Source organism: Doryrhamphus excisus, chromosome 14 (genome assembly GCF_030265055.1).
Source record: "Doryrhamphus excisus isolate RoL2022-K1 chromosome 14, RoL_Dexc_1.0, whole genome shotgun sequence".
In the NCBI taxonomy this organism is placed as follows: Eukaryota; Metazoa; Chordata; class Actinopteri; order Syngnathiformes; family Syngnathidae; genus Doryrhamphus; species Doryrhamphus excisus.
In genome coordinates, this window is record NC_080479.1 from 11278687 (window position 1) to 11290978 (window position 12292).

Here is a 12292-nt window from a genome sequence, read left to right on the forward strand (position 1 = left end):
GAGAAGGCAGGTGGCTTTCCGGACACAGCAGGCGGTTAGCTTTTCTGCACATCTAAAGAAGCGTGCTACCTATAGGGCCCGATCGGTGCTGCACAATGTGGCCAAGTGACTGACCACAACCTCCACTGTGAGATCTGACAGCGTCGTAGTTTCTTACACCAGTCACGTCACTTTCTGCCTACCCTTCTGCTCTCTTTGTCTGCTTTTGTCAGGGCTAAACGCTATTCACACTGGTTTGTTGATTTGTGGTGAGCATGCCACATTTACGTCTGCTGCCTTCTTTCCTTTTATTGGTGCTGCTGCTTACGCTAACTGCAAATTGCCAGGCGTGCGAACGCAATTTGAGAACCCAACGCGATCCATCAGCAGACTCGTGTGGGCATGAACAGACGCTAGCGTACGTTTCATAAAGTCTGCACAGGATTTACTAGTGTTTTGCCTCTTATGCAAAATCCTGTAGGTATGCACTCACCTGCAGATAGTGGAGCGTCCTTTCCTTCAGTTTGTTCTCAATAGGCACCAGGGCTTTATCATAGCCTCCTCCGCCCCCCCTGGAAGGGTACACCTCTCTGGCTTGACTGACTGTCATGGCCGACCACGTGCTCCTCTTCAGGGAATGACCAGGGTGACTGTGGTGTCCACCCCCTTCACTTCCGGCCAGGGCAATAGTGGTGCAGGCCATGCACTCCCCGGGTGGGGGTCCACCACCTCGCTCCTTGGGCCTCTTCATGGTGAGCTCCTGGATGGCTGCATCCAGGCTCTCGTGCCCACTGGGGTATCCCCGCCTGCCGCCACTCACCAGGAAGCTGCTGTCACTATCCAGGTTGTCATCAGAGCTCCACCAACCAGCTGTCCTGCTACGGTGTCGTCTCCCAGACTCGTGCCGAGAGTCCCCGCTCTTACTGCGTTCTCTTGACTTGTTCCTCCGAGCAGAACGAGATTGGTGGCCGGAGTAGTGACCCCCGCCGTCTTCCCCACCACTCCTGTGGCCTCCTCCTCTCTCACCTCTGTAGTCCCCACCTCCTCTTGTGCCGTTGTACTCCCGTTTGGATGGGGCTTCCAGCGAATGGGACTTAGCAAAGAGACGCTGCACGGAGTTGACGAGGTGGCGGATACGCGAGGGGCTCTCGCTGCGTGGCTCAGCGCCCCCGCTGGTGGTGCGCTGATATTGCAACGTGTGGAAGCCATCAGGGTGGAAGGGCACCTGCTTCTCAAACTGGTCCATCAGGTTTGGAGGGATGCGGTGCATCTTCCCTCCGTGACCTGATGACAAACAGTCTTCACACGAGTCAAACGACTGAGGCGGCGGATGATGGCTGAGGTGGGAGCGGGGGAAGGTGCCCCCACCAGAGTGGCTATGAGAATGTGAATGGGAGTGGGAATGGTGCCTCTCCAGCGCCAAGGCCTCAGCTGCACTTCCCGCAGGATAGTAGTGGCCATCGCTGTGACCGTGATAGTATTCTCTGCCTGGGCCGTCACAGTCCTCGGGGGTGCAATGGCAGGGGCCTCCTCCGCCACCACCAGAGGAATGCTGAGACATGCTACGGCTGACATGGTACCCTTTCATATGCACCGGGGCGTGATGGGCCGTCCGGGCGGAAAGGGGGCGCTGTGGGCGTGACAGGGCTGCACAAGTCTCACCTGCAGGCACAAAGGAGCTGTGGTTAGCTGTGGGGGGAAATGTTATTTAATCATTTATTCTGGCTTGTAATGAGCAGATATTTCACAATTTAGTTGCATAACGGTCAAAATACCCATGGCATCCTTTGAACAAAAAAGCATAATTCTTGAAAATAGTACCTTGAGTAAACTCAGGTATGAAATGTGACTTGTTTGAAGTTGATTACTTTGCAGATTGATCTGGAGATTGTTTTCTGTCTTCTGTGAAGTGGCATGATGAAGTGAAAGTGAAAACAATGTTTTGTCTTTTGATTAACATATTTATTGCTGTACGCTTCATTTTTTTTTTTTTTTTACCAGCGAAAAAATGCTAAATCAAGCAGAGTAACGGTGAGCATCCATCCAACAAGCTCCAGAGAGCGACCACAGACAGATTTCTTTAGCTCGTTCATCTTAATGGCTGGCGGCCTGATATATCAACAGTATTAGTCTTTCTCTTTGCTTTCCACCTCAGGTCTTTCATGGTGCACGTCCACCCCTTTCCTCATGTTGTCTGCCTCTTTCCTCCATCCATGCCTAAAGGGGTTCTCTGCACAGTCACATGATTTACAGCAGAGGCAAACGGCGTGTTTATCGATTGACTGCATCCTGCGGAGGCCAAGGTCGGGGATCTGATTTTATTCATACATTTTTCTCCCCGATCAATTATGGCATCATTTCACCATATGAGTGCTTGCAATTAACACAGATACCATTGTCTTGAACACGATGGGGGGCTGAACCAAACCAAACAAATGCAGAATGTGAAATCAATGCACTCGAAGACGCTAACAACATTATCATATATTGTATGCTGTACGAAAAATAAGAATAATATCTCAGTCATTGTCACCACGTGCTTTACAACCGATGATTCAATTCCAAATGGAATCAAAGAGAGTTTATTGGCAGCAGTGGCTATGATCACATCTCTATTAACCACTTTACTGCTCTAACAACACAGTAATTGTGAGAAAAGAGCGACGTTCTAATGCACATATGCGTCTCTCTTCATGTTTAAATATGGTTAGAGTTAAATTGGCTCAGGAGCCTGGAACTCGGCGGGCGCATGTGTGCTCGCACAGATGAGACATCGGGGGACATATGGGAAGATAATCATTCAGTATAGCGTGTGGCCAGTTGGCTTTGATTGGCTGAATGAGAGGAGCTCTGCGGGAGGTTCAACGGCATCCAGCCAAGTGACTGGTGTAGCCATGACAGCCTGCATCTCCTTTTTGGAGAAAGCTCATCATTAGATTGTGGAAGTGTCTGGTGAGAGTAAACAATACATACTTGAAGGCCACAAATATAAAGACGTCCTTGTGTATATTCAAATACACCAACACCAAACAGGCTTGATACAATACAATGAGCAGTGTGAATAGACAACAAAGTGCACAATGTCGTTATGCCTGCAGGAGTAAATTAAATCAGGTGTTTATCAAGACGGCTTTGTGGCAGGCTGCTGGCGAGAGGAGCTGCCAATCACTGTGACACGCACACAACCCTAAAGACAGCAGCAGAGGAAGTTTCCAGCTATTCCTATTATTTTTGTCCCTCCACATGTCACCTTCTCCTCTCAGCCGCTCCTCCTGACCTACTTCTATCCATCCAGCAGTCACGCCTGTCCCTCGCCACGCTCCTCTCCTCCTCCAGCCTTCCCTTTTAACATGTCCATCTGGTTCTCTGCCTTTTAGCAAATGTTTGTTTTCATTCTTGACATCTTGATATGTCATCTGCTTCACCAAGGCAGTCTTTTTTGGATGTTATCCCCAAACTTGAAGGTTAACATTTTTAGTACATGTGTGGAAGCACATAATAAATTCATTCATTCATTCATTTTCTACCGCTTTTTCCTCACGAGGGTCAAGGGGGTGCTGGAGCCTATCCCAGCTGTCTTCGGGCAAGAGGCGGGGTACACCCCGGACTGGTCGCCAGCCAATCATAGGGCACATATAGACAAACAACCATTCACACTCACATTCATACCTATGGACAATTTGGAGTCGCCAATTAACCTAGCATGTTTTTTTTTAATGTGGGAGGAAACCGGAGTACCCGGAGAAAGCCCACGCATACACCAGGAGAATATGCAAACTCCACACAGAGATGGCCGAGGGTGGAATTGAACCCTGGTCTCCTAGCTGTGAGGTCTGCGCGCTAACCACTTGATCGCCGTGCCGCCCCACATAATAAATGCTAAACTGAATAACTAGGCCAAGAAACAAGTCTTCTATCAATTTTCTATACAGCTTGTCCAAATTTCAGGCCAGAAGCATTGTACGCTCTTGTAGCAACTGCTATCCTCAGTACTACAGCGGCACAATCAACCGGCATTTTTCCACAAACGCTAGCTGTGTTGTACACATCAGTTGCAATAATACCAGCTGGTGACTAATGTCTGGATACACATTTTATCCAAGAGGAGACCGAGGACAGCATGAATATGGAGAGAAAGGGCAAGAAAGTTTGTGGACTATAATACTGCCTTTTCAAATACCGATATGACACGTTCTGTTGTTAATATTAAATGTTAAATATGTGTTGATAATCATCACAACTGTTATCACTGACATGAAGGTTGGGTTTCATGCACTTAACATTGTACGGTTATCTTTCTTTTTATTTCCAGGCTTAGAGAACGTTTCATATTCAGGTAAATTTAATTTGCCGAGTCCCATGTCGGCAATGTACTGACTCGATACCAACTTCTTTGATGGACGCATATCCGCTTGTGATGGATTGTATCTTTATCTTTCCTCTCCCTGAATTTGCAGCCCCAACTATTCAGTGGGGAGTTGGAGCGACAACACGCTGTCATGCTGCTGATGTTTAACACTGCTTAGCATCAACCTGACTGTTGCAGAGGCTTTACTCTGGAGCGCTTTTCATTAAATATTTATGCGATCATGCCAGCTGCTCTGACCCACTTTGCTAACAGCTGAGTCGGCCCGCTGTCCTCGCTATCTCCATGAGAGCACGGGTCACAGGGTACTTCACATCAGTGATGTACTATAACTTCAAGACCTTGACTACCCTATTAAATTCTCCCCCCCATCCAGTGAATAGAATGGCCGCTCTGTAATCTGAAGGTGTCAGGTTCAAACCTTGAGGCGCGCAGAGGTTCCCATCGGCGTATCCTTGAGCAAGATACTGAAGGTCTAATTGCTCCCAGTGAACTGTGAGTGAGAGACTGTGTGGGAATTGTCCAACATTTTAGGCCAATGCAAGGTGGAATGTTGCACAGCATTTTCTTTGAGCTGCATTGACCACGAGCAAGACATCCATGTCATACATGTGGAAAATGCAATATGTATTGCTATTGTCTGGTTTTTTGCTACAAGGCAGACAATAGCAGGCAGGCACGAGCCAGCCGCTGCCTTTGCCTTCATTGAAATGGCTAATGCTGCGAGGCGGCGAGCATTGTGTGCCTGAACACTGGCTTTGTTGGACCGCAGATACAATGAAGCGTGAGCTCCATGCTGATATGTCGATGCATTTGAGAGAGTGAGAGGATGAGCAGAAAACAATGGTGCGGTTTTTATTAGCCCTGTAGGAGAGAGTACAGTAGAGTCCAAAGGTACCAGCTCCATCATGGAAAGTGTGGCAGGAAAAAAATATATAAATGTGGAAGTGGAATTAAAATAGGTTTGGCTCAGCTGTCTCTTGGCATGCATTTATTCTTTGGCAGCCAGACAAATCTACATTCTGGGAATCATTTGTACACTCTACGTCATCTCTCGCCATGAATGCTACGTCTTCATTTTTCTCTCACATGAACACACATGCATTTGTCTCCTGGCTGGAAGATCCAGGAAGACCTGAAGATAATGGGAAACATTTTGGAAGGGGAGGAAAACTTGTCATCTGTGTCCATATACGGCGGGGAAAGGCTCGACAGAGAATAAGGCGGAGAGACATGCAAAGATAGGATTGAAAGTAATGGCTTTGGGTTTTAAAAAATGCAAAGCACCTGCAAGGCGGGTAAATGCTTTTATATCTATTTTAGATGAAGACTTTGTAGCTGGGGAATTTCAAAGGCAGAAGTCGGTGTAAAATGATGGTAGTGCAGATGCTTCCAGTCACGTGTACATTCCTTGTGCTTTGCTACCGTTCAATCAAATGCACTGGACTTGAAAGAAATGATATCTGAGGGACAATTGAATGTTGAAGAATGAGATTATCGTGCAGTAGAAACAATGCACATATTCCAAAACATGTTAAGTATAGCCTATACTTGATTTGAACTTATCATACACCAACATAAAGAAGTTCATTGCAGTAGTCCACCCTGAACGGGACAATCCACCTTATGGACCCAACATTTTGCTATGTGGGTGCTAAAATGACGAGGCATTCGGTGACGGAATATAGACTCAGGCGACTCAGACATGGTGGATCTCCTTCGATGCCCCCTCATACCCCCTGTTTTTGTACACTTCACCTCTATAAACTGCCAAAGATGAGTGCAACAGAAACCATAGCCCAAAAACCGTACCTTGGTTTACCTGTACAGTTGCACCCCGAGTGCTTAATGCTTCTGTCGCAAATAAACTCCACAGTGGAAGTCAGCATGCATGCAAGGGATCATATGTGTGACAGACATGATGATGTCCACTGCACTTGGGAAATATGCTGCTATCATCAGGGCAAAATGGAAGAGAGCCTTGGGGGCAATTCCTTCTGTCTTGCTCTCCTGGTTTTCCTCCCCCTCCTTATTCCCGTGTGTACACCCCTGTTTTCCTCTCGCAGCTCTACAGTGCAACCCATTTTCCCATCTTTCATATCCAGAATCGCCCCTCCCGACATGAAGAACACGTGTTGTGTTTTGGTGCAAAAGGGATCATTCTCGGCAAATGCGCAAAGGATGCAAATTGCTGCCGTGAGGCGTAAAGCACCAAGTCAGCCTGAGGCAAGAGAGAAAAAAACCAGACAAGTCATCTGACAGCACGCTCATTGCCGCAATGATTGACACACTCTCCAGTGGTGTAATGGTACAACTGCTGCCTTTTAAGGCTGAAGATTTGTTAAAAGTTTCCCATACATTTGTAATACTCCTAAAATGCGTCTAACTCAATTTAGCTTAAAGTCAAATCGTACAAAAATAGATTTTAATGGGTCAGGTCCTAGCTACTTAGGGGCTGCCCAAAGTGACTTTTTTGATAGTGCCCAGAATTCCTAGCGGTGCCCCTGTTTGTGATACAGTGACACGGTGAGGCTCCTGTTCATATCCCTCAAGGGTGTCAAAACAAGCCCAGCATCGTCACCACAAAATGAGCACCCTTTCCTGCCTGAAAAGGCTTCTGACAGTGACTTAATAAGAAAAAAAAATACAAACAACACTTGGACAGCGTTGCCTGTGAGTAATTGGCTTACCTTCTCTCTCTTTCCTCCTCAGTTACAGAAGGGGACGTTGCTGAGGACATGAGATGCCCGCATAACAGGAGATGAAAGGTAATAATAAGAGAATAGCATAACAGGCTCATTCGGAGGTTCAGCTCATTAGATTAGACGTCAGGGCCCGGGCCTTCTGCAGGGAGCGCCTCTGTGGCACGCACACATGTAAATACAGCTTATTTGGATATTACTCCCACTTTCATCCTCTCATATCTCACTTTGTCTTAATCCGCTCTGCCTTTTTGATGTGCTCCCGCTCTCTCGTTTCCCATCGAGACGTCCTCCTACTTTCTTAATTCGATTTATCCGACTCCCTCATTTGCCTTCGCTTTGGTCACCGTGTACTTTTTCATGTTGTAGCATTTTACCAAGGCAGATACAAGTTGTACATCCTGAAATATGGATTACATACATGAGTTAATACAATCTATTTTTCATCATTGTTTATCCCTATAGGAATGGCTGCTGAACAGCTAATGAACTTTTCAACTCTCTTTCACTTTTGGGTTTCTTTCCTACGTTCCCTCTCACTCTCTCTTTTTCTCTCTCTCTCTCTCTCTCTCTCCAAAAAGCCTGCCATCTCTCCCCGGTCTAGGTTGTGTTGTGCTGTATTACAAGCTCTCCTGACAGATAATCAAAACTAGATGAAGGTAGACGCAGCTCAGAGAATGCTCACGTCACATATTTGGCTTGCAGGCTGGCAGCTTCACCCAGAATCATCTCCAGTCTAATTACTGTACACAGGTTATTTTCAACAGCATTGTCTAATTCATCAATTCTTACCTCTACGATCACCTTCTAGATGAGGGATTGTAATACATTATCTTCTTCCACACGGTTAATAGCAGTGATGTAAGCATGGTGTAAGATAAAGAACGTGTTAAAATCTATGAATGGACCTTTCAGGGAGGCTGCATTGACAAGGTCAAGGATTGCTTTTAACTTTGAAATGAATCATTTACGATCTATGGCCACTCAGGAAAGTCCACCTGCTGGGGAAGACAGTAAGATATAAGGAAATACTATTCTGCAGCTACTAAATGGATTTTTCTTTGAAATTGTCAAATACACTTTCCAAGGTCAAGAACAAACTCACTTAATCTCAAAATAGAATGTCTGCAGTAACTCAAGATGACGTCCCAGAGCTTCTGTTTGACTGGCAAGCTGTGTTAAAAAAAAAATCACTGCAACAAGCACTTGACAGGAGAGACAAATCAGAAAAGAGAGGTGACTCACAAATTAACAGCATGCCGTGTGACTGATTGCTCTAATTGAAGTCACAAATATCCAGGTTGTTGACAGATTCCCGGCAACCATTCCCTTGCCGGAGTCGTTGGCTGCAGCTGTGACCACATGCAAATTACACTCCGTCAGTACCATACGCACTCACTTCTAACCAGCTGATTCTGCTGTTGCTAGGTTACTAGGTGAACTAGGTTACTAGTCTCCCACTTATCTGCATATGAGATGATGAGAGAGTCCACCGGGATCAATGGGGTCGATCAGTTTTGAATTAGCCTACGAGGGACTAATTATTTGTCTTTAGAAGCAGAGATGTTGAAATGCAAATACACCTGCAAAATATGCAGTATCTATAGTTACGTAATGTAAGCGTATAGGCGGCGGCTGCTTGTGCACGGTCTTTGATGCAGGGTTGCTACTCTGTCGCTTTGAGGACAGATCCAATGCTTCCCTTTTCTTTCTTTTCTTCATCAGTCCAAATATCAAACAAATGTCGCATAACACTAAATGTGCACTGTATGATTTAAGTGTTTTAAATGTACCTTATTATGCAAAATTGACTTCTTAGGATGTAATGTTTACGAGCACCAATGGTGAGAAAAATCCGTCATCACCCTCACTTTTGTGCTACACTTTGGAGAGAAGAGGCAATATTACGCTTGATTTTGTTTTTGCAGGTTTTTATGACGTCCTGAATAAAAAGGCTTTGCTACACATCTTAAAATAAAGACTGGACCACTGCCGACGATGTCAGCTACACATGTGAAGGTAAGGTTTTGTTTTCATCAGTGAATAGGCTAACGTAGCATGAGGTGAAAATGTGACTGTAATGGAGCTCACTTAGCTATGCTAGTGTAGCTAATGTTTGTTTGCTAATCCCACTCGTCAATGTTCTGCTGTTCTGCGTATCCAGTCGGCTTATTGTGATTGTTTGGTTCCAATCAGTGAATTTCCATGAAGTAGGATTCAATATGAATAAATGAAATATTCATGTAGTTATGGCTTAGAAAACCTGATTACGATCTTCTAAATACAGTTTTTACAAAAAAGCAGCAATTTATTTTGCTTTTTTGCCTCTCTGAATGTTCTGCACTCCTGTTTCAATTCCTGTAGGTGTTGTGTGGCTGTAACTCAACTTCCTATAGCTGAGGTATTTTATGTTCTTTAAATCGCAAACTGCTTGAGACGGAATCAACAGCACCTCTACTGGTCACAGCCAAGGGGTGCACTGCATTTGGCCCCCATTTCACCCAAACACGACCAGCCAATTAAACATAAAGCGGATGTCCCTTTCCCCACAAGATGCATTATACAAATGTATTCTATACATGCAGTAATCCTACTGTAAACAAACCTCCAGAACCACACAATAGGGGGGCAATTGAGTTGTGCAGAGAGGTCACCCGTGGTAGCAGGGACACAGCTGTGCAATATGTTACAGGTGACAAGCGGGGAGACTGTGCAGCTTAGCACACGCTTAACCCCCTCCACATATTTCTCACTCGCTACAGAGAGGCTAACAAGGCAGCTTACTGAGCTGTGAGTTGACAATGCAGGAGGTCACACCAGATTTTTCAAGGTACCGTTATGATGAACGTTCTCTCACTGTTATCTCCTTTTGTTGGGGATGAGAACATGGAATTCTATAATTGAATGCCGGGCTCATTGCCCATTCAGCGGTTGCAACTACTGTATATGCCACATGGATGTACAATTATATTTGCTCAATTCATAGTCAGTACGGTGCGCTGCACACACACTACTATTCTTTTATTAAGCTAATATTATCCAAATTGAATTAACTGAGGGTAATTTCATTTCTGCAATAGATACTATCTAATGGGATATTCTCAGTGCCATGTCTCATTACTACACTACTCCTTCTAAAAAGACACCCCAAAGTGGCGGCTCCTGTATCGAGGCAAGGGGAAATCCGACAGGGCATATGAAATGAATAAATTGGTATTTTGGTTGACGCACCTTCAAATAGCACACAAAGAAAAGTCAGTAGTGCAATAAATGGGAAGGGCTCCTCATTCATTCCAGTCAAAATTCAGAATCAATCAGAACTGCCTGCAGAAAATGAGGGAGGGAGAGATTAAAAAAAAAAAAAGCTGGTGACATTCAGGAGACAATCACTGAAGCTCCAGACAAAAGAATAAGTATTGCTGAGGACGGAAAGTAGGGGGGGAAAAAGTACTCTGCTTTTGTGCTCTTCCTCATTATGAAGTACAAAAATCGATGCAATCTAACCAAGCAAAACAGTGAGTGTAGACCAGAGTGAGGATGGAAATTGGGAGGGTGGGCAGGAGAGAATAAAGACTTCATTAATCAGCGCGACTACAGGGCCTCGTTTATCATACCATTGTTGAAACCTATACGTTCCATCTCAACTGCATCCGCGCCTTCTCATTGCTGAAGGGTGTAGACATGCTCCCACGATCACGCTTTAGTGCTCAAACGCTGCATTTATTTGTTGGCCACGTTCTCACATCTCTCATATATTTGATATATTTCCTTTGTTTTTATCTGTTTCACGTCCTCATCTCTCCCTTCATCTAATCCCCTCTCAGTTCTGCCAATCAAATGTAGCGATACAGTACAATTATTGACACCTAGTGACCAGCGTAGAGTACTACTTGTCATTGTAACTTCTTTGAATGCCTTGTCTGAATGCCTTATATTTCTATTTTTTCATTTTAGTCATTTTTATGACTGTAAATGCTTCATTTAGGTAAAAAAAAATATGGAAAGATTGGTTAAATATGCATGAATTATTAATTAGGAATTCATTAATGATGAGTGAAGCTGTGAAATTGGCGAGGGATTACTCTAGGGATATTTTATGTTCTAAAAAACCACCGTAGATCAATTTCCTTGGGCTGGTTATGTGCTCTGATTTATAAATGATCTATCTTCTGTTGATAAAAACCTAGCTGCAAGCTGTCAATCAAACATAAAATGAGCCGGCAAGGTCAAGTCACATGTTTAAAGCCATGAATTATTGAACTAGACTGCAAGTTTCTCACCGGTGAATATATTATATATTGTATAAATAATAGTAGCGATAATGAATAATAGTAGCGGTAATGGACGCACGATTAAAAAGGTCTTCTCGCTGAGCTAATTTCACATAGAGCAGTTCCGATCATGGAGAAATGCAAATGAGAGCTAACGAGAAGAGAGCTCACGGAAACACTCTAACACTTGATTACCTGTCTCACTCACAGTAATGGAAAACAATGGAAGCATGATTAGTGTGTTTCCAACAGTAAAATTGCCAAAGTGGATGACAAGAGAGTGCATTTCCATTTTTAAGGGGGCGGGGTCCGTCAGGCTCGCCTTTCATCAACAGTTTCTTTTTATCTCTCTGCAAGATGTGATGTGTGCAATGGGACTTATTATTATTTTTGAAGCCACACAAACAATCTGCATATACACTTGTGTCACTGAGCTGGTGAGGATGTCCGTCACCATTCACTGCAGACAACTGAGCCCTTAGAGATACATCCATAATCAGAGAAAAACAGACTCGGAGGGACAATCTTTGCAAAACTTTTTGAGGACTTTTGTGTCTCTGGTGAGTTGAGAGTGTGACTGAAAAGCCGTTCGGCGGTAAACAGACGAGCGAGACGGCTCCCGCTAAGAAAGCATCCCTGCAGAGAGCATCCAGCTAAGTTCTTACATTCATTTACATGTTCTTTTGTATAAGAGCGTGGCTTTTATGTTTGATAAAGTGAGCACCAAAGATTCATGTTGGCACTAACACACTCCGATTATTTTGGATATGGGGAGGGAGTGACGTGAGCGGTATTATGTAAGATGAACAAAATGGATAGTGAAGGGTTCACATCTAGTTTGCAAACAAACTGGATACATCCAGCTGACCCTTGTCCAAGCTGAGCAATGCTTCTTTTGTTGTTCTAAAAAGCAAGGATGTCAGCCTTGCCTGCGCTTTTGAGTACAAAATGACAGGAAACCTGCTTGTATTCCT

The 12292-nt window shown here is 44.6% G+C and overlaps 1 protein-coding gene across 1 annotated transcript in view; it reads right to left on the reverse strand.

The window, feature by feature from the left end:
• dlgap3 (discs, large (Drosophila) homolog-associated protein 3) overlaps window positions 1-12292 on the reverse strand; it is a 70249-nt gene that overhangs the window by 15004 nt on the left and 42953 nt on the right. Inside the window, exon 3 of the mRNA XM_058046308.1 lies at window positions 473-1641. Within this exon, the coding sequence (XP_057902291.1) occupies window positions 473-1567 (1095 nt within the window). The 5' untranslated portion in view covers window positions 1568-1641. The remainder of the gene's footprint in view (window positions 1-472; window positions 1642-12292) is intronic.